General features: G+C 39.8%; 1 protein-coding gene across 1 annotated transcript in view; it reads right to left on the bottom strand.

Annotated features, from left to right (window-relative positions):
- The window catches only part of ATP10B (ATPase phospholipid transporting 10B (putative)), a 241,866-nt gene that overhangs the window by 51,939 nt on the left and 163,781 nt on the right, over positions 1 to 26,146 (bottom strand). Inside the window, exons 4-6 of the mRNA XM_065690824.1 lie at positions 7,559 to 7,611; positions 7,412 to 7,457; positions 279 to 572 (exon numbers count right to left, since the gene is read on the bottom strand). Coding sequence (XP_065546896.1) covers positions 279 to 553 — 275 coding nt within the window. The 5' untranslated portion in view covers positions 554 to 572; positions 7,412 to 7,457; positions 7,559 to 7,611. The remainder of the gene's footprint in view (positions 1 to 278; positions 573 to 7,411; positions 7,458 to 7,558; positions 7,612 to 26,146) is intronic.

The following is a 26,146-nucleotide window of genomic DNA, read 5'->3' as shown; positions in this document are numbered from 1 at the left end:
ACAGATGGATTTTTAAATTAAAACAACTTGAAAATTTTACATAGAAAACTGTTCCAGCACTCAAACAGGAAGCTGGCCACAACATTGGTTAAGTACACCCAGTGTTTACTTGCTTTAAACATTTCCGTGTGAATTAAGGGACATTTGATTACAAATAATCACCACTAGATTTTAGTAATGTGACAACTACAAAAGCAGCCTTCCTCTACTGTTCTCACATATCACTGTCTCAGCAAGAGCTCTTAAACCTCTTGTATCACTGAATTATGTTTTTTTACCTGTGAAGCTGCTCAAAAAGATTTTTGGGCAAAAAAGTGAACCACGTATATTTTGTGGTCTGTATCCTGTTTCCAGAATAAAATAGAGAAGCTTGTTTCCAGTCTTTCCACTGTGTCTCATTGTCAGGTAACACAATCCTCCATTTGTTTAAATTGAGTCTTGGTTTGTCTCTGACAGAAGACAGCAGTGGTGTTGATTCTGAGGGAGTCTGGGAGGAACTCTGAGCTCCGAGTCGCTGCCAGCGGTACAAAGCAGAGTCCACAGACAAAGCCATTCACAGCAGGGATGTCAGGCTGAAAGACAAATGCATGACAAGAAATAAAACCCAATTCCATTCTGGTAGTAAATTCACTTCATGTCTTGCTAGCAGAGGTTTAAAGCAGCAAACAATACTCAGTGCATTGCGTGTTCAGTCTTTGATATCAGCACTTTCTTCAGAGAATGCACAGAATAAAGATAAAACAAAATCTTCGATATGAAAATAGCTACTTCTACCTTGGGAGGGGGTGGAAACCCCAAATCTGTTTTGTGTGTGTTACAGCAAACTACCATAGATAAAACCAATTTAACAGAGGTGAACAATGGCTTTTCCATCACAAATTCTGTATCATTTCTTTCAGTCATAAACTGCTACCAAATCTATTCAGGTATTTTTCCTCAAACGTCTGACTTTCTTACAATACTTTTTCTATTCACACTTACAAAAGGACTGATTCAGGTGTCGAATCTTAAAAGCTCAGATAATAAAGAGCCACAACATCGGGTTAATCTCATTTACACTCACATAATAGTTTTCCAGAGTCTCTGTAGAAACATATTTTGAATGGAAAATGCCAGCTAGCACTAGAACAATTTGTGTTTTATTGGTTGGAGAGATAAAGGAATTAAATCTCCCAGTGCTAATCCTATTATCATTGAATACTTGTGTTTTGATTTGTTCATATATCTGCAACTGCAATTGCAATCCAGTGTGCAGAGCACTCAAGCTTCAGCAGCACAGGTGTATATACTGTTATGCTCAATCTAAATACATGTAAAATCTCAAACCAACAGCAGGAGTCTGGGGACTGGAAGCTGCTTTGCCATGATGAGGCACTAAATGTGGAAAAGCAAATAGGAAAAGTTGCTGGCCTTGAGCAATTTCAAGGTTTCACAAAACAGTGTGTGAACTGAACCCACCTCACTTAGACTTGAAATACAGAGAAAAAAAAGAAAAAGTGAAATTTGGACAATTGCCATTTAGATCAATTCACTTAAAAACGGGTTTAAACTTTATTTAATAGCAGCAGAATTTGAAGCAGACTGAGAATATCTGTATGTGTTTGTATCAGTCTAAAGAAACACATTTCAGATGCATTAAACCTTTGAAACTGTTTATAACAGCAAGTCCTTTGCTTCTCCAGCTTCCTCTTTCAAAAAGCCTACTTTTTACTGTGTGCAATATATGACTTCCTCTGGAAAGAAAAAAAACCCAAACTTATTCATATTTTAAATATGTACGTTTTTGAGCTTGGAAGCGGGAAAAACATTTGAAGTGTGTTGTTTCATCAGGAAACAACAAGTATTGCTTATACACTATTATTCACTAGCTGCTCAAAAACCTTTAATTCAGAGTTCAGGTTGCTCAGCAGTGCCTGGGGAACCTCTACAGTATTGGGAATGGCTGGCAACGAAAAGATAGAAGATGCAAATGTGCATTATTTTTGATCAGTAAGAATAAAATGGAGCCCAAACTTGCCATCAATGTTAGGAGACGACCTAGTAGGAAAGAAGAAAGTACTCAAAGATATGTCCTTCTGAGAAATGATATTTTTCTATAACACAGCTAACTGCTTACATGAATTTTCTAACTTACTGGCACTTTGATGTGTTATGACAGTTACTTTCTGTAAGGTAGGAAACCCATGAAAATATTGCATTCCTCTGGCAATGTATCTAACACATTCGTCCCAGATCTTTCTAAAAGAGCTTCATAAAATCCCCTTTCTGCAATTCTAATATATTTTACATATGTACACCCATTTGACTTGTATTTCTACAGAGATATCATTGAAAGAACCAGTAAGTGTGTTTTTTTTCAACACGTTTACTAAAGTGATTGATTTTCTTCCATCTGGCATGGTTGGGATTTGCCATATACTCCACTTCAGCACAGATGAGGTCAGAAATGACAGAGAAGCGTCAGCCATGGTTGCAGAAAGTTGCATTATGCTCATTTACCCTCTAACTGCTTGAGGTATAATATGAGGAGAAATAAAAGGAAAGCATGTGGCTGTGCTTAAGCTGTCAGACTTGGAAAGCAGGGGACAAAAACAACCCCTCTATGTCCTTAAAATCGTAAAACTTAATAAGTGTGAGGAAGTCTGGAGAAATTATTCATGTAAGTCATACAGAGGAATATCCTTTACTATTTCCCTCTATTGCTATATAATCATGGCAGTATAAGCTTTCAGTGTCTCATTGTCCAGTCTTTTGTGAAGTCATAGTAAATTAATGCTATTACTATCATTCACACAGGTGTAATCAACAGTGTAAAAAGCCTCAGTTTCAAGAAACTATTTTCCATCTTTCTTTCTATTCTGTTATTCATGGATGTACTGTGGGTAAGCCTCAACAAGGCAGACATGTTTTTCCCACGTAGTTTTCCAGGGAGACAAAATTGGGCAATCTAACCTAGAACCAGTTGTGTCTTTCCTTGTGCAAATGCCACTCAAGTTTTCCACAATCACAGTCATATATTAATTATATGGATTCTAATTAATCATTACTTATCTTATTCTCCCTTTCAGGAAAAGCACTCCTTCCCTCAGTCAAGACTTTAGTCACTCTTCTCTGACCTTCCAGTGAAGCTACCACAGTCTCAAGAGACAGGCAAGAAGCTAAAATATGTCTGGGTATCTCAATTGCTGAACTTCTGCATTTGGAAAAAAGAGAAGAAACACATAAGCAATTAAACTAATATCTATTTAAAGTAAAGGTACAGAAACGTGTCAGCTAAAAACTGAGTTACACTAAAATGTGAGATGAGAAATGTGTAAGCTGGTGTTAGCACAGGAGGTTAGATGCAGTAGTCACATTATTTCACAAGCTTCTATCAATATTTCGGAAATGCGAAGGAATAACCAAAGCTTGAAAACACTTGTACCTCGCCCATAAAATTATGAAAAAATGTATGTCCAAGAAATTTTTTAAGTCTTCTGTTTTTTGATGAAAGAGTGAACAATACACTGTAAGTTAAAATGGCATCATTCACACTGTCATCAGGAAGGTCTTGAACTTCTTTATAACAAAAGGAGGACTGACATACTCTTTCTGTAGAGTCTGGGATGCATCAGGCAATCAGAGGGAGAACATCATTAAACACTTATTTTCTTTTCCATTTGCATATGAATTTAAATATCCAACTTCTATTAACTGAAAAGAGTGCATCCTGCTATTCTTGGCAAATGTATACATTTTGCCTAACAGTTTTGTAACAGTACTCTGAAAAAATACTGTTTGTGAAAAGCTATTTACTACCCTGTTTCAGAGACGATTTTGCGTATGCAATAAACACAATAGGAATGTATTTATTGCAACAAGCAGCCATTAATTATACCTTATAGAACATAAGGTCACCATTCATGTTTTGAAAGCCTCATTTGTTTTCTTCTTGTTGCATTTAATCAATGAATGAAACTGCCACCACTGTTAAGATTAGTGCTACATTTCTGCCCTAAATGAAGCCAAAGTATGCTCAAGATTTAGCAGACCCTGTGGTAGGCTTTCACAGGTAGCCCTTGCCTGTATCCATAACATAAGGGTATCCAGGGGATGTGAACATATTTGGGAACCAGAGAGAAACAGGATAATGATTTATTCCTTCTGTTGAGAGAATTGCTGAAAGACAGAAACAGAAGAAATGATGCCAAGTCCTTTCCAAGTGTGGATTTCAACATGTTCGGGTGGTTCAGCTTATCAGAGATGAACTACTGTATAATGATCTGTCTCAAGCCCTCTCAGGCAGGCCTATGCTTGTTTTTCTATTATTTTTTAATCTCATAACATAGTGGGAATACGTAGACATTCTTGTACAATGGTGACATTTTTGGCAAGAGACATACCTTAAATAAGAAACAAACCAGAAGCAAGATAGTATTATAAGACCTAGCATGCAGTTGATGTAATTTGGAGCAGTCTCAATTTCAGAGTGCTCAATTGAGAACTTCTATTTGTAAGCACTGGAACTGCAAGCCAACTAAAGTATTTGGGAAATGTTTCCCTTTATTGGAAAAGGAATACCCGATGATGGTGTTTTCCTCTTGCATACTTGTGTTGACAATGGGAAGAGACCCTCTCAGTTTTTCATAGCTACTCTATACGATTAGCATCCTGCTTGTGACTGCTTAATCATCCAATTAAAGAAAACTTCCTTCTTAAGATAGAAACAGGCTGCATTAGAGACCCATGCCAATGCTATTAACAAGAAAGGATCAGTTGTGACACATACAAGTATTCTTTTTAAATATTATCTTTTTTGAAGCTCCTTGTATTAAGAAATGGTATTGCTGATTGTAAGAGAAAGCTCATCAGAAAGTCAGAAATAAGAAAACAACTTTTTCTCTTTTGAGGTTGCTTCATTCCTGCCAAATGACAGACTCAGCTGCTGATCTCTGCAACCCAGACTTCAGAAGCTGGAGAAGAATCCCATCTCTCTTGCGTATGCACAAAATCTTTTACACAATCATGCCTCATGTGCAAGCAGATGGTAGTTCCACATTAAAAAGAAAACAATCCTGCTCATATGAATATGTAAAAACAACTTAAGAAACCAGCAATACAAAGCTGCAACTTTCAGAGCTACCAAGGAAAGACAAGGTCTATACCTCCTTTTCAAATTTGGTTGAGTATGTCTGAAAACCTGACTTTAGGGCAAAATTTCAGACAGAGTGGAGCCTATTTTTGAGAATCAGTACTGTGAGAAAATGCAGAGGTAGCACTTAAATGCAGATGCATGCATTATCAAGAACTGCAACTAAGAAAGTGTCCTTCCAAGTTTTCACCTGATATTTTCATTTTGACATTTCCTGTAAGGCAAGAAGACATTAAATAACACAAGTCCCTCTAATACTGAATTTCATTACTCCAAAAATTCTATTATATTTCATAATTAAAAGCAGCAGCATTTTTTCTTCTTGATGTCCTATATGGATGAAGTGGCATCTATTCAAAAGAGTCATTCAGGGGAAGGTTTGGCTGGGGAGATAAACATTACCAAGTGAGCTGAGTGTTGTAGAAATCTCAGCCATGAACTTCTTCATCTGCTTTGCAATTTTCTGCTAGGAAGATCTTTCATTTTTTGGTAACGCTATTTAAAAATACCTCCTCAGTGACATCAGCTCAGAAAAAAACCCCACTTTGTGGTTAAGACTAATGGAAAAGGGAAAGGAGATTGGGAAGAATGAGGAAGGAGATTACAGTGATTAGCAGGATATGGAACACAGCTAAAATTATGCTGTAACATTTTACATTAAAGAAATAATACCTGCAGGATGAAAGTTGCTAGAAATTAAAAGCTCCAAAGAACTGTTTCATTCAAAAATAAAGCTGGTCATTGCAGACTGATGTCTTTCAGCTGACAAGAGAAATGTATTACGGACTGACAATTACATAACGTTTTTGAGTGCAAGTTTGTGCTTATGTGGGATAAACAGAAAAGAGCTTTTCATGAAACTAATGTGTCATTAGACCACAAGATTTCCCTATTCTATTATTATATTAGATTGACACATTTTTCATGTCTCAACTAGATTCTCCTTCCTTGTGGAATAAATCCAAAAATCTTACAATAATAGGTTAATTATAAGACTCTGCTGAGGACAGACTAGATTTCACTGCCTATGCATAACTTTCCTTTAGCTTGAGCAGCGCATAGGCATGTTTAGGCAGCACAATTTTCTGCAGGGCTGCAGCTGAGTTATTGAGATTGGTTTCTAAATAGATGTGCTCTCAGCATGTGCTGACATACAGGTCACACAGACCAGGATGATTATTAGATATTATTCAAAAAGGAAGTTTTCAACTTGCAAACAGCAATGTTGGATGCTATGTTTAGCTTCATTCTGTGAATAACAAGCTTTCTCTGGTCTCCTGTATTAAATGCTCATTTAAATAGAGTTAGACTAAAATTATCTGTCTAGATGCAGTGAGTCTCATTGCTGCCAACATGACTAAATACTACAGTGATCTATTCTTACTACATTTGGGCCCACTGACTTTTCACAAGTGCAGGCAGAGGTACGCTCTACATCTTTACTAGCTTCCAACACAGTAATGACATTTGCCCTGCTCACACCTTCAGCTGAGGAGACATTGGGAAGAGACACTTTCCCGAGCTTTTACAAAGTCCAAAATAGCAAGAAGCTAGGTCTTTTTCATGAGTGAGGTGATCTTGAGGTTTCTTTTACAAGTTAGTGCCCAGACACAGCCAGTGAATTCCACTATATATCCTGAAAATGTTTTACATGCATATATATTTTCATATAGGTAAACAGTTCCAGACACCAGACTTCAGGGTTCAGACATTACAGAAGTGTGGTCATTATAAGAAATAGTTGAAACCACACATCTTGCCATGTATGTAGTTTTGAGGATGCCCAGGGTACTGTTCTAAATACAGATGTTTTCTGAAATCAGGCCTTTATTACTCTTATCCAGGAAGTACAAGAACCATAATATAGGAACTTTTGCTCATAGAATCATAGAATAGTCAAGGTTGGAAAGGACCTCAAGGTCATCTAGTTCCAACCCCCCTGCCATGGGCAGGGACACCTCACACTAAACCATCCCACCCAAGGCTTCGTCCAACCTGGCCTTGTACACCGCCAGGGATGGAGCACTCATAACCTCCCTTGCTGTTACAATTCCTTTTAAATAATGTATATATAAAAAAAATAAATCTATGCCACATGAACATACACTGGCCTAAACAAAAGTGTATACAATAGTTACATGCCTCTATCACTGGCCTTTGGAAGCAGCCTCCACATAGGTTCTTACATATAGGCAAACATTAAATTCTTTGTTCATAGAAGAAAGGGTAATTCCTAAAGTTCATAAAGAACAAATAAAATAAAAAATGTTAGAGACCTACCTCCTTCATGAACTCTAGAAAGCTACATCTCCATTCTTTCCATAACCTGGTTGTTAGAAGAGGAAACACGGATAAGGAAATTAAAAGATGAATATGCTACACTGTGTCTCTCTCATCCATTTGTCATGTCATGTATCTCCAGCTCACCTCTACTCTTGGTATGCAGGAAGTTCTGCATCTGATGTCTCTGCCTTGTTTATCTATAAAAATACATAAGACACCAGCAATCAGAGAAAGGAGCAGTAACTTGCATTATCACGGTTTTACAATAGTGGCATCCCTCCATGGTGGGGAAAAGTCCATCTTTAAGGATTTTAAAAGCACTAAAGAATTTTGAGCCAAGTTATTCAATTTCTTGTCGGGCCCAAACCAGTCAGTCTAAAACCAGCAGTGGAGTAACAGACTGCAATAAGCCCTCCAAAATGTAAATTAAGCATGACTACAGAAACTCTGCTTGAGCAAAGTAACTTCCCAATACACACACAGCCCAGGTGGCAATCAACATATCCATTTGCTAAGCCATCTCCAAACAGATCCTAGAGAAAAAGAAAGCAAAGAGATACAGGTATGCCAGGTCAGGGGGGCAAGTTGAGATTAGTGTAAGGCACAGTGAGGCAGACTCAAGAGCCACAGTACTGGAAGATCATTTAATCAGAAAAGGTTTACTTGGCAAACTGCAAATATACACATCCAGCTCATTATCTAATCTATGTTCAGGTGGAAGAAAGGAAGCTTTTTGCACAGCTGTATCTTGTTTTTCTGAATATATCATGAGGAGCATTCTCATCTCTGCAGGTTGCAGAAATTTTCCCTTGTGTTCTCATCTGCCTATTCAGAAATCTTCTGAGTTTGTTATTGCAAAAGAGACTAATATCTGTTTCAATCCAATCCTCAAGCTCTCTGACTGGTCCTGCAAACTACTTAATTAGAAGACCATGCAGTTCAAACTCCAGCAATGGCAGAATTTAGTTGCATTTTAGCCTAGAAATGAGGACACTCAAATTAGAGCAATTGTCTAAATAATATTTTTTTTGTTTGTTCCACTTAATATTCAAAATCAAAGTGAAGAGGCCTTTAAAAGACAATCTAATATTTATAGCGTGTATGATTATAAAGCACTTATGATCAAAATTATGTTGCAGATGTTCATGTGGGAGCTCAGCAATGCTGAAAAAGTCCAAAAGGAAGCAGAAAAATTGAATATAAATTGGAAACTGACCAGAAGATCCTTTATATGTAAAAACCTTTTATGCAACTATGTTTTTTGTCAGAATGTGCTGACTCTAATTTCAGTTCTCCAAATTTGAATATTAAAGTGCCTCAAAGAGAACAGTTACTTATTTATATAAAACGGAAAGAAAAAACAGAGGCTAAACCAACTGCAAATTCAGTAGGGCACAGCTCCATGTCAATCAAAGATTAAGGGAAAGCTTAATTGGGATGTAACCGCACAGTATTGTTGAAGGAACGTCCAGTAACACCTGGGCTGTGGAACAAGGTACATATATGTATACAGGAGAAAGTTATTCTGGCTCAATCAAGAGTGATGCTTTTCAGGCCTTTTTGACAGAATGATGTGAAAATGCCTTCAGCCAGAGAGGTACTCCTGGCAGCAGTGCACCACATCAGGAGAAATGAAAGGACCATATCAGTGAGTGGAGGATGGAGCTAGGATAAGATCTCCCCTCCCTGCTCAGCCACAGGTTTCCTTGGCCTGAAAGACCACTGCAAATTTCTCTATAAAAATCTGAGCACAAAATGCATAACGGCACATACTTGTGAAATGCTCCTTGAAAATATTAAGTCCTTTTTTAGAAATACTGAGACTCCCTTCAATCCTCTTTTTTCTTTCTGTGCTCTCCTCCTCCCCTAGGCTGCAACAGGGATGCACATTTTTGCATTCAATTAAACTACATAGATAAAATAATACAACAGAAACCATTTTATAAGACCACAAAGAAAGTATAGTGTGGAAGTTCACTTGCTGACAGCATGTTTCCCTCCAGCCCCATGTAAAGAGGAATTTAAATCACCAAAATTTACAATGTGCCAAGTCCAGCCTGGTTTTCCTAGAAAGGTACCTGAAACCTTATTTAATCTATCTCATTTCCTCTATGATCTTTCTCTTTCCTCCATTTGACAGGTCACAGATATATAACATTAACCTTAGGAAAAGCCACCTTGATAGGCAGCCAACTTGGTCAGCACTGACAGCGGAAGGTGGGAGGGGACTGAGGGAGTAAAGGCTGCTCCATTCACACTGCAAATTATTACAGGTGACTAGAACTAGTTAATCTATTCTGGCTCTTTCTGAAGCAAGAAATTAGGGAGCAGTGGCCTACAGGCAATGTTCCATGGAAACGAAAGGTTACGCTTGTACTGCAAGGTGACTCAAGCCATACCTTTTACAAGGGAGCAGTGATTATTACATAATCTTGGGAAACTTCACATCTTATTCCATCAGAAAATGTATACCCAAAACAAGAGAAATTCACCTTGTCACTTTAAAATCTATGTATTTACAGTATATCGGATGCACTGCAGCACAAGCTGAGACTCAAAAGTAAATTTAAAAAGTGAGCTCTATAAAAATTTCAGAAAAATGGATTTTATTCCAGTACTCAGGCTGCATGTAAAGAAAATCGTGATTAAATACCAGCACTATTAAGCAGAACTGGCATGGACCTGATGAAACACCTCTTCGTTATTTAGCGGTGCAGTTATTTTATAAAATTAGGCAAGGCAAAGACTTGCCAAGAAAAATAGGCTGACGGGAAGCATAAAGCTGTAACACTCCATGCTGTGACTATTTTGGGCCCAACAGAGACAGTCATCCTAACTGAGCATCTCCTCATGCTGGGGTACAAGATACTTCCTTGCCAGAATCTCTCAGAAGCACAAACAGAAGAGTTCAAATTTCCTCTCCCAATCTACGTTCGAACTCTATGTTTCTAGCAAGGTTTAGCATAAAACCCTTAGTGAACAGTAAGCTTCAGCAAATTCTTGTTTCTGGTCTGAAACCTCATATGAAACCTGAAGGTAAAAAGCAAACATATGCATCTGCCAGCCTGAAGATTCCCTAGGTTTGCTTTTCTGGCTTTGCATCCTGTGTAGTCATTTATGTGAATGCAAAATCAGCATGCTAATGAGCAATCAGTTGAGTGATTCCAAAAATTAAGCAGCAGCATGGAAGAAAAGTGATAGTAGAACAGCCAATCTTAACACTGAAATAAAAAGGGATTTCAGAAATTAGTTCCAAACCTGAACTTCACTTGGTGCTTATTACAACATCTGAGACCATATTATCATAACCTGTATGTTAATTACTACCTAGCCAATGGAAATGAGGAAATTTTAATTCTGCTGAAGATTGCTTAAGTCTGAAACATACCTTTAAAGCAGAATGATAAGTATCAGACTGTGAAAACATCCTGAAGAATTACCTTAAATGACGACACCACTCCTCTTCTTCCGCTACGATTGTTTTAATTTCTAAAATATTCAAGAAACTGTTTAAGAACCTAAAACTTAGTGCATAAAAAGCTGTTTTGTTCACCCACTCTGAGGTCTATTTGTTTGTTGTACACAAGAACTTTCTACTATCATAAACACTAGCACAAAATTCAGGGTTTAATTATGAAGTAATTAAAAAGCAGAACATGAAGTATATAATCACTCTGATGATTTATAGCCAGGGCTTGTTTCAACAAAACACCAAATATTTTTTGCTTGCCTTTAAAATATGATAGTGGCTGATTTCTGATGCAAATTGAAAGACTGGCAATTCAAAGCACTCCATTCATTTCACTATTACCCAAAGCAGATGACATTCAAAGTCAAACATAACAAAAAATGTTAGTAAGCATAAATGCAGTTTGAGTCTGATGTGTAAATGACTTCACTTCTAGGCTGACTTTTCATATACAATAGTTTCCACTGAAATGTATTAGGTCATGAATCTGTTTTTGAGTCAAAGGAAAACAGTTATCATCTTCTTCTTGCTCACACTGTTGGCATAAGAGAGACTTGCAGCCAACTTTTCCTAACTAAATCTGAAGTGTTACAATTGGTGCCACAGCGTGTGAAAGAGCTTCTCTTCTGCTACATCCAAAGACCGTGCTGTTGTCAGAGCAGTGTACTTGTGTGCTACTACAATGATTTCAGGCTTTTTTGATTTTAAAAGCACCTGATTTTAATTTATATCTTCACACTGAAGTTGATTACAACCTGCTGTTACACATGGTATTCAACTCAATCATCTTCTCCAATCATTAACTGAGCTAGGTTTAGCTATAACCCTGAAGTGGATGATGGAAACCGTAATTGTTTAACAGCTTTGTTTTGAACAGATGATACTATGAGCCTGTGAAGTAGTCACCTTCCTGGAACTTTGTTCGTTTATTAACTATCTTACATAAGCGCAGCTGACCTACTGAAAGCAATGGGATTTCTGCTCCTTTAAATTCAGAGAGACAGATTCAAACCCTTAAATTGTGCTCTTTCTTTTTTTCTGTTTCTTAAATATTTTCTTAACTTGAGTGTCCTGGGTGTTGATCCTGCTGTCACTTCTCATTGTATTAGCACATAGCAAAGCTATAAATATCATAGGAGTTACAGCTGCTGGAATAAAGGTGCCAAAGTTGAAGGCTGCTTGTAATAACTTTTAACTGCCACCATTGCTTCCGTGGGTGAAGGTTATAACGCAACCGCTGCAATCTGTAGTTACTATTACCCCAGTCTGAACTAGAAGCTACTGCACAGCAAATTTACTGTCTTCCTCAGCAGATACAAGACAAAGTTTTTTGGCAAAATCACCTATTTGTAGCTAGTATACCATCTTTTCATACATCAGTGCACTGCAGCACCTCAAGACATCATTTGTTATGGTATCATGTGGATTCCATAAAATTATTTTCAGGGGCATATTCCGCTTGGAGAAAAAAACGAAGGTTGAGTTTGTCAATCTTGCCATTACACAATAGTCTGACTAATCTGTAATATCTGAGCACCTTTTTTCAGGAAACAGTAGTATGGAAGGCAACCTATACACTCTAGGAAGCTTGTTCATAAGAGCTAATAGTGCAGTCTATCAAGGAGTTGTATTTCCACTGGTAAGAGAAAAGTGAGCTGTTTTAAAACTGGACAGTCAAGGTTCCTAGTTTTGTAGCTGTCTGAGGTATGAGACTGCATAGCCTGATTTCCTGTTAACACTGGCCAATACGTCTATCAAATTGTTCCTCTATTGAGCGTAAATCTGTGCTTGATGGAATTCTTGATTTGATAACACCAAGAAATAAAATAGGTGTCTCTCCTAAAACATATTTTCCCTAATTTCATGAAATATAGGCATGTAGCATATAGACACATTCATAGTGATTTCCTCCAGTAATAGGAACAAAGAAAGTTTCAAGACTGTTACATAGGAAGTTCCACCTTTTGCTGACAACAAAGAGCATTGCAGCTGGTGTTAATGTTTTTTGGGATCAATTAGTGATGCAACGTGAGGTAGTTCTCTTCAAGAGATCTGTCACACGCTACACTGTAGGTGGATGTTTGCCCAAAGAAGAGCAGCACAAATGCTAAGACTACAGAAGAAAATGTGTTTTAGTGGTTTTTCGGTGGAGAGGAGATAGGAAGGATATGTGCAACCCTAACTAATTACCCAGGACCTATTTGCCACACCTTGGAGAATGTTCTGCAGAGTCAAGTGTGCTTTGCCCTCAAACCTCACAGCTGGGGAGTGCTTTTTGTTATTTCTGTTCAAATGAAGCCCCTGAGACAGTGTTACTGGATGGGAGCTGAAAGTGCACAACTGAAGTGGTAACTAGTGACAGTTTCAATAGACAGGCAGGATGTTCAGATATTAAATCATGTTGTATCTAATGGATTCCAGCTCTGATCAACATGAGAACAGGATAAGAAATAGTGTAAAGCTTACTTTAAAGCCCTGTTTTGCAAATATTAACTAGGAAGCCATTGTAAAGAGTCGGTGATGTAAATGAACAATCCATTTTGCAAATAGGAAAACAGCTGCTAGTGTCACAGCAAGGACAAAAAGTCAGGAACAATTCTCTCAGCATTACACTCCATTCCAACAGGATTTCACCATACAGAGAGAGATAGAAAGAAATTGCCTGCATAAATCTAGCATTGTGCAAAGTCAACCCACAGCATCAGGTTAACTTGTGAGTCACAGGGCCTGGCAAATTCACAGCAGTGTTTTTATCAGGCACAATACTTCAAAGGCAAATAGCAGGCAGAGAATGTGGATTCAGGGCTCTATTTCCTATATATTTTTTATTATGTTTATATGCTCTGGCTTTGCAGGCTACTCCCATTTTTAAAGAAAGATTAACACATTATTTTGTCCCAATTACACATGCAACAGCATTAAAGTAGGTCGGTGACACTTGTTAGAAACAAATGAATGTTTGAATGTAAACAAATACTTCCATTTCTGGTGTTGCCCTAGGGAAAAAATACCTGAAGGTTTTAAAAGAAAAAAGGCACTTCTCTACTGACTTAGATTTTGAACATAAATTCGTCAAAATCTTTCCTTTTTTCTCAATGAACGTAGAAAGAGCCCTTCCTGAACTATAGAAACTAACTTAATTTTATATCTGAGCTATATGGTGTTAAGAAACAAATTAAAAACAGTAAGACTCTTTGTTTTTATACAGTGTGTAGAAGTAGAAATAGAATTAGGTACGTCTTTTATAAATTTACTAGTTGCTTACAGCCCAGATTTAATTTTTTATTCATTATGCATCACTGCAGAGATTAACAGAACAGGCACAATGGCAGTTTATGACTGACATGGCACACTGAAGATGAGCAGAACTGTCTAAGAAAAAACTGACAGTCACTTCCACTGAAAACTTATCCACTCAGTCTGTATTGGACAAGTGAGGTATAAACAGAGCAAAGACAACTCTTTAAGTAGCCATGTATTTATTTTACAACCTGCTCACCCTGCCTGCCTGCTTTTTCTATTAGAGCACTTTGCTGCACACATGAAGAGCTCTCCTGGAAGCAGTTACATTTATGAACTGTTTGCTCTCTGCTCGCCTTGCAGCCAGCAGCGGCACAACCATCATTCATCCCTAGGAAAAGGGAAACAGGTGAAGAAAAACGACTCTGCCCAATGCCCCCATAAATTCACATGGAGAAATAACTGTGCAGCACTACCCAAACCCTTTAGTTTTATTAACGGCCAGAAGGCAGTATTTCTACCCAATAAATCTTCCTAGCTTCACCTACTGGTCAAAATGGGACATGCACCATTTTGGCCAGTTCCACCTGCCTCCTTATTACACATCTTGCAAAATATTAAATCACATAGTCTGCTTCACAAGACTGCCTCCTGACAGAAATAACACTTTCTGAGAACAAATAAGTAATGTGGGAGGCTGAGCACCAGCACTTCTTCCCATAATCAAGTACAAGTTCAATGGCCCTGAAGAGGCAGTACAGTAAACGGCTGGGGTGAGGAGGGAATCCAAACATAACCTAAAACTTGAATGAAATATAAAGTAGAGTGGGCTCTAATTAAATGACAGCAGTGTTGATGCACTTGACCAGGATACAGATCTTAATACGTATAGACTGAATGAGTATCATAACATACACTGTTACTTTCTTGTTGGACAATTTTCCCTCTCTGTAGCATGGTGAAAACATTTACCATCCCACATATGTGCTCTGAGGCTACCAACATTAAAACAGCTGGATTTAAGTGTTACAAGAACTGTAGGCAGATCAGACTGGTGGCTATTTGCTTGTAGCTGAACTGACTTCGATGTGAGTGTTTCATCACAATGGAAATTAGCTGAACCCACCACATTTAAAAAATAATAAAGCCCTTAGCAGCTGTACCAGAGTCGTAAGTGCAGAGCTGAAAGAGCTAGACATCAGGTCTGTAGGAGACCGTGCATGGTCATTAGTGTGTGTGTTTTGCAGGTAGGAAATGACTGACACAAACTTCTGTGTCAGGAGCCAGGGAGAGCACTGCCACTGTCTTCTGCAGGTTATCTAAAGAAAAAAGAATGTAACACATTCAAACCGAAGGTGAACCAATTCATGAGCCAAGTGCATGACTTAGGTGTCCCAAATATATTTCAAGACATATTAACTATAACAGAGTTGCTTTCCAAAAATGAGAGTAGATGCAGCAGTGATTTCACATCTTTTCTGGCACTGCATTTTCCTGGACTTCCAGTGTCACTGTTAAAGCAAAATCAGCTGTGATTTTGAACTAACCTGCATTGTAAAGGGGCCAGGGGTGGAGGGGCTCCTCATAACAATCATAGGAGTGGACAGAATCAGCTTTACTGCTCAGCTTTGCAAGGTTATGCTGTAGGCAACATGTTTCTTTCTAGCCTTGATGCAAGAGGAAGCATGTGCAGTTGTGGTATCAGTCCATTGATCATTCCCCTTTTTCCTTCCCCAGGAAGAAATTCTGAATCAGCTAAGTTCAATTTCAAAGACACCAATACCCCACAACTTCGCTGAAAACAGGGAGCCAGACTACAGAGAAACACCCCAGGGAGTCTCCCCCAGATGAAAGGCTGTGGTTCAAATGCAGTTGTGATACTCTGCAGTGGCTGATAACATCCAGAAGAGTTACTCCTCCCTAAACCAGGCTTTAGAAGTTGCACTGCTCAAACAACTCCTTGTTTGTTTTTATGAAGCCTGCAGAGCATGAACACTGTGAGAGTATTATCCAGGTTACTGAAATGTGGTGTTATTAGCAGGAGCATTATAGATTTATTTTTTTTTTACTACAGATTTTTAAGTGGGAGGCTCATTATGGTATTGTTTTCAAAAGCTGAGAACAAGTTTGCAACTCTTCACAATGCACTCCACAGGCTTCATTCCGTTTTCTTTTCTTTGCCAGTGAGCAACATATTCTCCTAAACTGAGATAATTTTTTTTTCTTTTTTAGAGGAAGCTGTGTGAGACAGGATGAAAATGGCATCAAAACACATTTTCCACAAGAATAATGTGAAGTCTACCTTGCACAGCTTAACATTTTTAATCTCTTACATGCATATACCTTATGTGAGGAATAAAGTTAAAATGATTTGTTTACTGAATGGTGACAAGCCTAAAAAAGCACACATAGATGAACGGATACTCAAGTGTCTGCTTAATTACAGTTAAATATAGGAGAACATGTATAATTTCAGCCTTCAATACCTGCACCTGGCACTAGACACTTCAGAGCTTTGTATAAGCACTTTGAGCATCAGCTTTCAAATGATCCGGGAAATGGAATTCACACATAATGTGGATCTCCCAACCACTGCGCTGACAAAATCCCCTACGGTACTGAAGGTCCGATTAGATGTTATGACTCAAAATTATGGCCAGATTCAGGAAGAGAAGAAGCTTCTACAGAGCGAATAATCTCTTCTTACCACTGAGTTTCAGGTCATTTTGACCACAGGAGACACAGGCCAGTGATGCCTTGCATATAGCGATAAAATGATAAATTACAAGAGAAATGTAACAGACTTACTGCCAAAGCAGCAAAATGTAACTGTACGATAGAAGAATGGATGTTTCTAGGTAAACCAGAGAGGACTACTTTACAAGTACTCTTTGCAGAAATATATCCCTGGGATCAGAGCAGCTGGGATGAAGAGTGCATGAAACCCTACATTTTTAGATGGATTTGTAATTTATAATGGGGACACCTACAATACGTATCAGGTCACTTCACTTGTCACTGAAATGAAGTCACCTGTAGAGTGGAAGGTAGTTACCAATTAAGAGCAAATAACGACATTATAATAACAACTTTGAGCAACAGATTTCAAAAAGCAATAAGGGGAATTTTAGGTAGCCAGAATGTAATTATCCATTTGGAATTCAGCCAGATACACACAACTCTCTGAACTCTGCATTGGCTGCCAATCTAAGTAACACCGCATCCCCACAATTTGCAGCGGCAAGACTGCGAGGTAGATCACAGATTAAGCACTAGGTACCTCATGAGCTATTTGTAGGATGGTTATAGCAAACCCTGATGTATGGGAAGAAAAAAGCCAGAAAAGTATCAGGCAGTGTGACAAATTCTCTGTTACTTCGAAGTCAAGGGCAAAACCTTTATCACACATTAGAGATGTAAAAAGTTACTTGGCATATCAACCTTCTTGCAAGCAACTGCAGCCACCTGGCTTTCTTTCAAACCTCCTGCCCAGACAGCTCCTTTATTTATATAGCCCATGGGGAACCTCACACATTTCTGACAGCTCCAGTAGACGGGTACTTTACCCTTTCTGTTCCTATCTGCCTGTATCTGTGCTTTGACTCACAGCAGCTTTCTGTTTCCAGACATGCTGCTGAAGCTGGAAACAAGTGCCAACTGAATCAGATCTTTTCAACAAGACACACTTGAAGCTATGTTCTCCGCACTTAGCAGGCCATCTACAGTCCTCTGGGCACACGCTCTCATTCTGTTTTCCTGCTACTACTGGGTTTTCCACACAGAGCTATTCATTTGAGGAGACAAGCATATAACCCATGTTAGCAACACTCATTGGAAAGAGGCCCTCTGAGTCCATCCAGATCACTTCACCTAGTTAGTGCTGTAGTCTATGATGCTGTTTTCATCCAGTCTGTTCAAGCACCTTTTAAGAGAGCAACAGAGTGTAGAGCAAATAAAACGTTCCTCAGATCCTGAATTCTTTTCCCTACTGACTTATTAGATAGAGAACAAGAGATTTTTGCTAGTTTCTCAGCATTCTAAGCATTTCTCAGCACTAGAGAGCAGACTTTGGCTTCTTCAGGAACCTGCTTAGTAAGGTTCCATGGGATATAGCCCTGGAGGGCAGGGGGGCCCAAGACTCTTGGTTGATATTCAAGGATCACCTGCTACAAGCTCAGGAGTGCTGCATCCCAACTAGAAGGAAGTGCAGCAGGAGGGCCAGGAGACCTCCTTGGATGGATAAGGAGCTGCTGAGGAAAATTCAAATGAAAAAAGAGGCTTATAAAAGGTGGAAGCAAGGACAGGCAGCCTGGGAAGAGTACAGGGATGTTGTCCAGGAAGCCAGGGAGCAGGTTAGGAAAGCTAAGGCCCAGTTAAAATTAAACTTGGCCAGGGATGTGAAAAATAACAGGAAGGGATTCTTTAGGTACACTGCAAATAAAAGACAGATTAGGGACAACGTGGGCTCCCTCCGGAAGCTATCGGGAGAACTGGCTAACCTGAATTTGGAGAGGAATGAGGTTCTTAATGATTTCTTTACCTCAGTCTTCACTGGCAAAGGCTCTGACCACAACACTCAAGTCTTGGAAGGCAGACGCAGGGACTGTGAGAATGAATGGGCCCACTGTAGGAGAGGATCTGGTTCGAGACCGCCTTAAAAATCTGAACGTACACAAGTCCATGGGACCTGATGAAATCCATCTGCGGGTCCTGAAGGAGCTGGCCATTGAAGTTGCTAAGCCACTGGCCATCATATTTGAAAAATCATGGCAGTCAGGTGAAGTTCCCGACGACTGGAAAACAAGGGGAAAATGGGTGACCTGGGGAATTACAGACCAGTCAGTCTCACCTCTGTGCCTGGCAAAATCTTGGAGCACATTCTCCTGGAAGGCATGCTAAGGCATATGAAAAACAACAAGGTGCTTGGTGACAGCCAGCATGGCTTCACTAAGGGGAAATCCTGCCTGACCAATTTGGTGGCTTTCTATGATGGGGCTACAGAACTGATGAACAAGGGTAGAGCAGTTGGTGTCATCTACCTGGACTTGTGCAAAGCATTACACTGTTCCACATGACATCCTTGTCACTAAATTGGAGAGATATCAATTTGATGGATGGACCACTCGGTGGGTAAAGAACTGACTGGATGGCCTCATGCAAAGAGTTGCCAATGGCTCAATGTCTGCCTGGAGACAGTAACGAGTGGTGTCCCTCAGAAATCGGTGTTGGGACCAGTCTTGTTCAATATCTTTGTCACTGACATGGACAGTGGGATTGAGTGCGCCCTCAGCAAGTTTGCCAATGACACCAAGCTGTGTGGTTCGGTTGATACGTTGGAGGGAAGGGATGCCATCCAGAGGGACCTTGACACACTTGTGAGGTGGGCTGATGCCAACCTTATGAGGTTTAACTATAAGAAGTGCAAGGTCCTACAGCTGGGTCGGAGCAATCCCAGGCACAGCTACAGACTGGCAAAGAAGAGATTCAGAGCAGCCCTGCGGAGAAGGACTTGGGGGTGCTGGTCAATGAGAAAATGAACATGGGCCGGCTTCAGTGTGCGCTTGTAGCCCAGAAAGCCAACCGTATCCTGGGCTGCATCAAAAGGAGCGTGACCAGCAGGTCGAAGAAGGTGATCCTGCCCCTCTGCTCTGCTCTTGTGAGACCTCACCTGGAGCATTGTGTGCAGTTCTGGTGTCCTCAACATAAAAAGGACATGGAACTGCTGGAACAAGTCCAGAGCAGGGCCACGAGGGTGATCAGGGGACTGGAGCACCTCCCGTATGAAGACAGGCTGAGAAAGTTGGGGCTGTTCAGCCTGGAGAAGAAAAGGCTGCGTGGAGACCTCATAGCAGCCTTCCGGTATCTGAAGGGGGCCTACAAGGATGCTGGAGAGGGACTCTTCACTACGGACTGTAGTGACAGGACAAGGGGTAATGGGTTCAAACTTAAACAGGGGAAGTTTAGATTGGATATAAGGAAGAAGGTCTTTACTGTAAGGGTGGTGAGGCACTGGAATAGGTTGCCCAGGGAAGTCGTGAATACTCCATCCCTGGCGGTGTTCAAGGCCAGGTTGGACAGAGCCTTGGGTGACACGGTTTACTTTGAGGTGTCCCTGCCCATGGCAGGGGGGCTGGAACTAGATGATCTGAAGGTCCTTTCCAACCCTAACTGTTCTAAGATTCTGTGATTCCTTTCAAGGAACAGTTTGAGCTTGAAGAGTAGTAGTGAAAACCAGAGATTCAGAAGGGAAAATATTTCACTGGGAGCATATTTTCTGCTATCAAGATTAGAATAATAGTTGTATCATTTATCACCATATAAGATTTATGGATTTTTCTTAATTTTCCTGCTTCAGAGGATGAAGATTTAGATTACAAAGAACCCTTAAAGATCCAACCCCTGCCACCACACCACGGCCAGCTTCAGAGTTAGAGCAGGTTGCTCAGGGCATCATCCACTCAAGTTCTGCATATGTCCAAGGACAGAAGCACCACAAATACATCTTTAAGAAATTCAGAGACATGTAGACCAGAGGTCTGACAAGGATAGAAATTCTTGCCTGTGACTGCAATAGCTCTAGGGATATACCCACAGCCAAAATACCTATATTCAGATTCTAATTTTCCTTTAGCTAGAAGAAAAGGTGAGAGTCCTATAAAGGTTGATTTGAGAGAATGCAAGCAGCCTGTCTTTTCTAATTATGTACACTGTCAAGTAAAATATGCCTACAAGGTCAGTGCTTTAAATTAAATATCTGTATTTAGGAAGTGTAAATATCTGGCAAAGGATAACTAACAATTTCCTAAATATCAGAAAAACCTAGGAAAACCAGCACCATCCACTGTTACTATAGCACTATGGTTGTCCTGAGATTACACTGATGAACATATTTAGAAATCTCCCCAATTTCATAATTGCCTCCCTTGCTTTAAACAACCAAGCTGGTCACACATAATACAAACTGCAAAATACAGGTGCTTTGGGAGAGGTGGACATGACCTGAAAGCTACAGTCTTTCATTCCATTCACTAAACTTTTAAAGTAACTCTTTAATAGAGCTACTTGAAATTGGACAAGGTAGTAGAAAAAGGATAGGAAATCAGGTATTCTTCTCTCTGCACTATAGAATCCATCCATGTTCCAGAAAGGTACAGATTAAAGGGCAAACTTTTCTGCAGCCAAGTTGCAATATGACTGTAGTTTGTTAAGGGTAGGGTGCCCTTATTTTTAATTACCAGTGCAATACATATTTTTAGGGCTGTTAACCTTAACAGAATGTCTCTAATTAGCTACTGCATCAGAAGTAGGACACTTAGGTTATTTCCAACACAAAGTACTTAAGCTATAGTAGAATGATTCAGCACAGTTTTGTTGGATTCAAGGATTTACCCAATCAAAATTTAACATTCAGGAGAGTACAATACTTGTTTTGATTCAGCAATTAGCTACATCTTTAAGGCAACTCCTTTGACAACAAGGTTTTGATCACGTTTATCTAAAAACAGCTTTTTTGAAGCAGACTGCCAAAATTTTTGAGTTTAATTGAAAGCTGAGCTACTGGACACAACCAATACGAAATATGAAATCGTATACTGGGGTCAGGAGATGATCCAAATCAGATTGAAGAAGACTTCAGGTCTGGTAAAACTGATAAAAAATGGTCAGAAAAATCAAGACTATGAATTTTTCATTAAAAACAACAAATATTTAAAAACTATGTATGAAAGCTTTGAGGTTTAATCATTTTCTATTATGACACATCTGTGAAGCTCTATGAAGGATTGGTGACCTCAGGCCTCATGGGAGAAGACTCTGAGGGATCCAGTCAGCCCAGCTCTGTCCCTCTTTGGCAGAAGCAGAATACACATTACAACATAGATGCCAAAGCTCTGAAGGGAGTTTAGAATTTAACTTTCTAAACTGCATTACAGGGGGTGACTTGTTCCTACGTGATTGGTAGTAAGGATAAGGATTAGAAGCAAAGTTAACCCCCCACACCCTAATAAGTGCCAAATAAATAGTTTGAGGGCTTTTAAGCTGTTATTTTATTGTCAGCAAACAAGAATAAAAGCTATGATCAGGCACAGTGGGTGAACTATTCAAACTACAGCAGCACAACACTCGTCACTTCGTGGTAGAACTCTTTTCCCCTCCTCCTTGAACAGTCCAAGCCAATCAAGCAGAAACCAGACACGGCCATCACAGCATATTCTGTACTTTGCCTCCTCACTGCACAGCATATCAGTGATAAAAATAAACCAATTTTTTTGAAAGACACCATATTTAAGACCTGTGATGGCAGAGTTATGTTACGGAGATCAAGAAGTCGTTTACTTGGAAGAACTGCTGTCAAGTCCACTAAAACTAATGGTGTCTGTCCCACTAAAAGACAAACAATAAATACAGAATGTTACACTGTGTGATTTTTCTGCATCAATTATTCCAGCTGCTGTTTATTATTAGATTTATTTAAAGGATGGCACAAGACTTTGAACAAGCTAAATGGCAAGAAAGCAAGACATTATAGGATATTTTCACTTCCAGGCGCCTGATTGCAAAGCAGTATGTTCTTTCAGCAGCCAACACTGCAGAGAAGTCAGTTTAAACATCTTCGATTTTTACGTGGGCTTTCAAATGAGAAGGATGACTTGTAGCCAAGCAACACATTTGAACAAAAGATTGCTAGTGGCACTGCTAAAAGAAAACTCCCAGACAAAGCTCTACATTTGCACTTGCCATCTAGTGTCCTAAAGGTCAAATCCTGCTTAGGTCTCCCAGAGAGCATGGCTGGATAGGTGCTCCTGTCTAAGTACCCAGGGAATCTGAGTTTCTGTCATACGGCGGCAGCAGCATTCAGCATGGTTGGCAGCCTGTGCTGTGGATGAGCTCCAGATGCTACAGGTCAGCCTCAGAGCTGCATGGGAAGCTCACAGGGCATCTGTAAGCCTGTCTGGCTGCTGTACAGGCTGTGGTGAATCAGGTTTCAGCAGAGTTTACTGCCAGGCATTTCAGGAGATTAAGAAACTATAACTGAAGCTATATTTTCAAGTGTTCTTGGCAGTGTGTGGCTCTTGCTGAGAAACCCCTAGGAAGATTTGCAGCAGAGCCTGGAGCGGCATCTCAAGCAAGTTCCTGACAATCTGCTACCTTTCCAAAGAAGAAAGATTTTCGGGATAATTCTGTCATACCTGAATCACTGACCATCATTCACCTGACAGCACCCCAAAATACAGTTGGAAGTTAAAGAAAAGAGGTTGAGTTTTCAGCAACATTTCTAGGTAGCATGTTGAGAAAACTGACTCAGAGTACACTCCCTTTTGCTTTCTCCAAAGAGACCAGAAAACGGAACAGATATGAGAAAGATACAGAACAGCAACAACAGTTTTCCTGACCTTTTGCTGCTTTCTGTATGAAATCTATACTCCCTGATAGTCCTTTTAGTTCTCAAGCTCTCCAGATGGAGAAGACCAGAGGAAGAAGATGCTTCTGAGCAATGAAAGCAAACTTGCAAGCAGGCTAATCTTAGGAGCTGCTACCACTTCATTTTTTCGGGCATCTGTCAGTGTGTTCATCCATGCTACTCTATTGCACAGAACTTTTTGTGCTTTGAGGAGTGTTAAGATAAGGCTCAGTAATGGCCCTTTTAAGCAAAATGCCATTGCACATGCCTGGGTAAAAAGGAAGATGACAGCAGTGACACCTATTTGGTTTCCTGACATGAAGGTTTGTGTCTCAGTGGATTTATGCCATATATGGATACTGTTCATCTTTCTGGGGGTAAAAAAAAGAAATAATCTTTTTCCATGTTATCCAGTAGGACTGAACTCAAGCTCTCTGACTGAAATAACTTGAAAAACACATTCACATTTTTACAGATACACCTGGAAAGTGGCACTGAACAAAAATGCCAGGTTAAATGACAGATTGAGTAGCTTGGAGAGGCTGCAGACAAGGATGTTTCAGCATTACATTTCTCTTGATTTTTTAGAGAAAGTCAGTAATTCTTAAGTAGCAAACTGAAAACTTGTTGAAGAAAAATCTCAGTCTCTCTGTTCATCCTTCCTGTTCACCATTTAGAAAATTAAGTATTTCAAAATCCACTTCATATTTTCAGTCCTCATCTATGAAAACTCTCTGCGAGACATCGTGCAACAGAAAGAGGCAGCAATAACTTCAGGGTCTTTGTGGCTATTTGGCAGGCAGTGAACTTTTCAACACAGGGAGATTTACCGTTACAGTTCCAGCAGCATAATCTATTCTGGCATAATTGTTACATAATGATTTTGACTATTCCATATGAAAAACCAGCATGCTTGTAGTTAATAAAATTCTAGCCTTTATTTCAGTCAAGACTACCAAACTAAGAACAAGCTAAAGTAAAGTTCAAGTCAACATTTCCTAAAACTATTATCCATCCTTTCTACCTCTTAGTGAAAGTCGGATTTTTTGATAATCCCTCCTCTGCACGATCTAATACCCCTCTTCTGCATTTGTACAAGCCATATGCAGTATAGACAACATTAGGGACTGCATTGCCTTTCCTATTTACCATGTCTAGGAGGTACCAATGTACTGTGCCATTTTCACTTTCAAATCTCCTCCCTTTCTCAAGCATCCAGAGAAATCAGCCTTGTAGCATGCTCCAAAAGCCACTAAAACTTTGGTTCCAACAATTTTTGTCATAGCAGTAGGAGGAATGTAGTCTCCAAGGTTACTGGGACACAAGTAATTTAGAAATTTCAAGCAGCTCATTGAATTGCACAGGGAAGATATGTTCCCTGCAGGAAGCAACACTGTGAAAGCAGACAGACATTGTCTGCATTAAACTAAACTTCTGAGTGCTCTGCAGAGTCAGCCCAGTTCAGCAGCACAGGCTGGGGCTCCGAATGCCTGGGCTCCCACAGCAGGGTCCTGCAGACCTCTTGACTGTGCAGATGGAAAAACCTTTGCAATCTCCATGCTCAGGGCTCAGAGCTGTTTCTGAAAGTCCAATCAGACTCAGTGCAGACACCAATGATGCTGTACTTGTCATTGCAGGATAGCATTTGCAATTAGATGCAGCAGCAAAGGGGGCTAGCTACTTTCTATTCCAGTCATACACAGCTCTCCTGTGCAAGAGATCAATTGCTTGATCATTTTCTCTGATGCATGCAGCAGGGGCAGGTTTGGAGATGTTTTCTGACCTTTTCTCTCTCCAGAAAATACTTTAGGGTGCAGCACAAATATCGGAATTAGTGTATATTCCTCCACTTGTAACAGAATGAGGCAGGTCTGATCTCAGTTACCCAGGCAACTGCAAACAGCACGGCCTGCTCATGCTCATTAGACATCTCTTTTTCAAAAGCATTCAATCCTGGAGTCTGCAGTGCTTCCAAGTAATTATATTCATACGGTGCATATATGCTGCAAAAATAGCTTCTTCATTTTCTGCCAGCCAAATTAACCATGAAACCAGACCAGTTTAAGGATGTAATTATTATAGACTAATTTGGCATTCTGGGCAGTCAGTATTACCTCAACCTAGGCAGCTCCATCTTCTGGGATTTCACTTGCCAGAGGCATTTTACAAAGAGTAAGACAGCTTGGAGCTTACACTAGGCATGGCAGGGCAGGGAGGCAGGAAAAGTTATGATGGAATGGGCCCTTCTTTGAGCCTCATTTCTGCAAACGCACTGCTGTAAATCTTCAGCAAAAGCTCAGAAAAGTACTGGTATTGCAATTGGGAAAAATAATCAGCCCACACCAGCAGCTGGGATCAAACGTCTTCAGAGCTTAAACAGATAGTTAAATGATCTGGACAGCCCCACCTGAACTGCATTTTAAGGAGGAATTGTCTACAGTGTAGACAACGGCACTCACCCCAGCAGTAGTAGTCAGGCTTCAAACACTGGCGTCATAGCTGGAAAGCTATTTTGCTACTCTCAGCAAGTTGCTCCCTTTGATTTCCCTTACAATTTTTCTTCCCCAAGGGCCTTACTTCAGCATCCTCACCTGCCCACCTCAACTGGACCACAAGCATTCCT

This window comes from Lathamus discolor, chromosome 10 (genome assembly GCF_037157495.1).
Source record: "Lathamus discolor isolate bLatDis1 chromosome 10, bLatDis1.hap1, whole genome shotgun sequence".
NCBI classification, from domain to species: domain Eukaryota; kingdom Metazoa; phylum Chordata; class Aves; order Psittaciformes; family Psittacidae; genus Lathamus; species Lathamus discolor.
The sequence above is the reverse complement of the archived record's forward strand: the minus strand, read 5'-3'. Positions and strand labels throughout refer to the sequence as shown.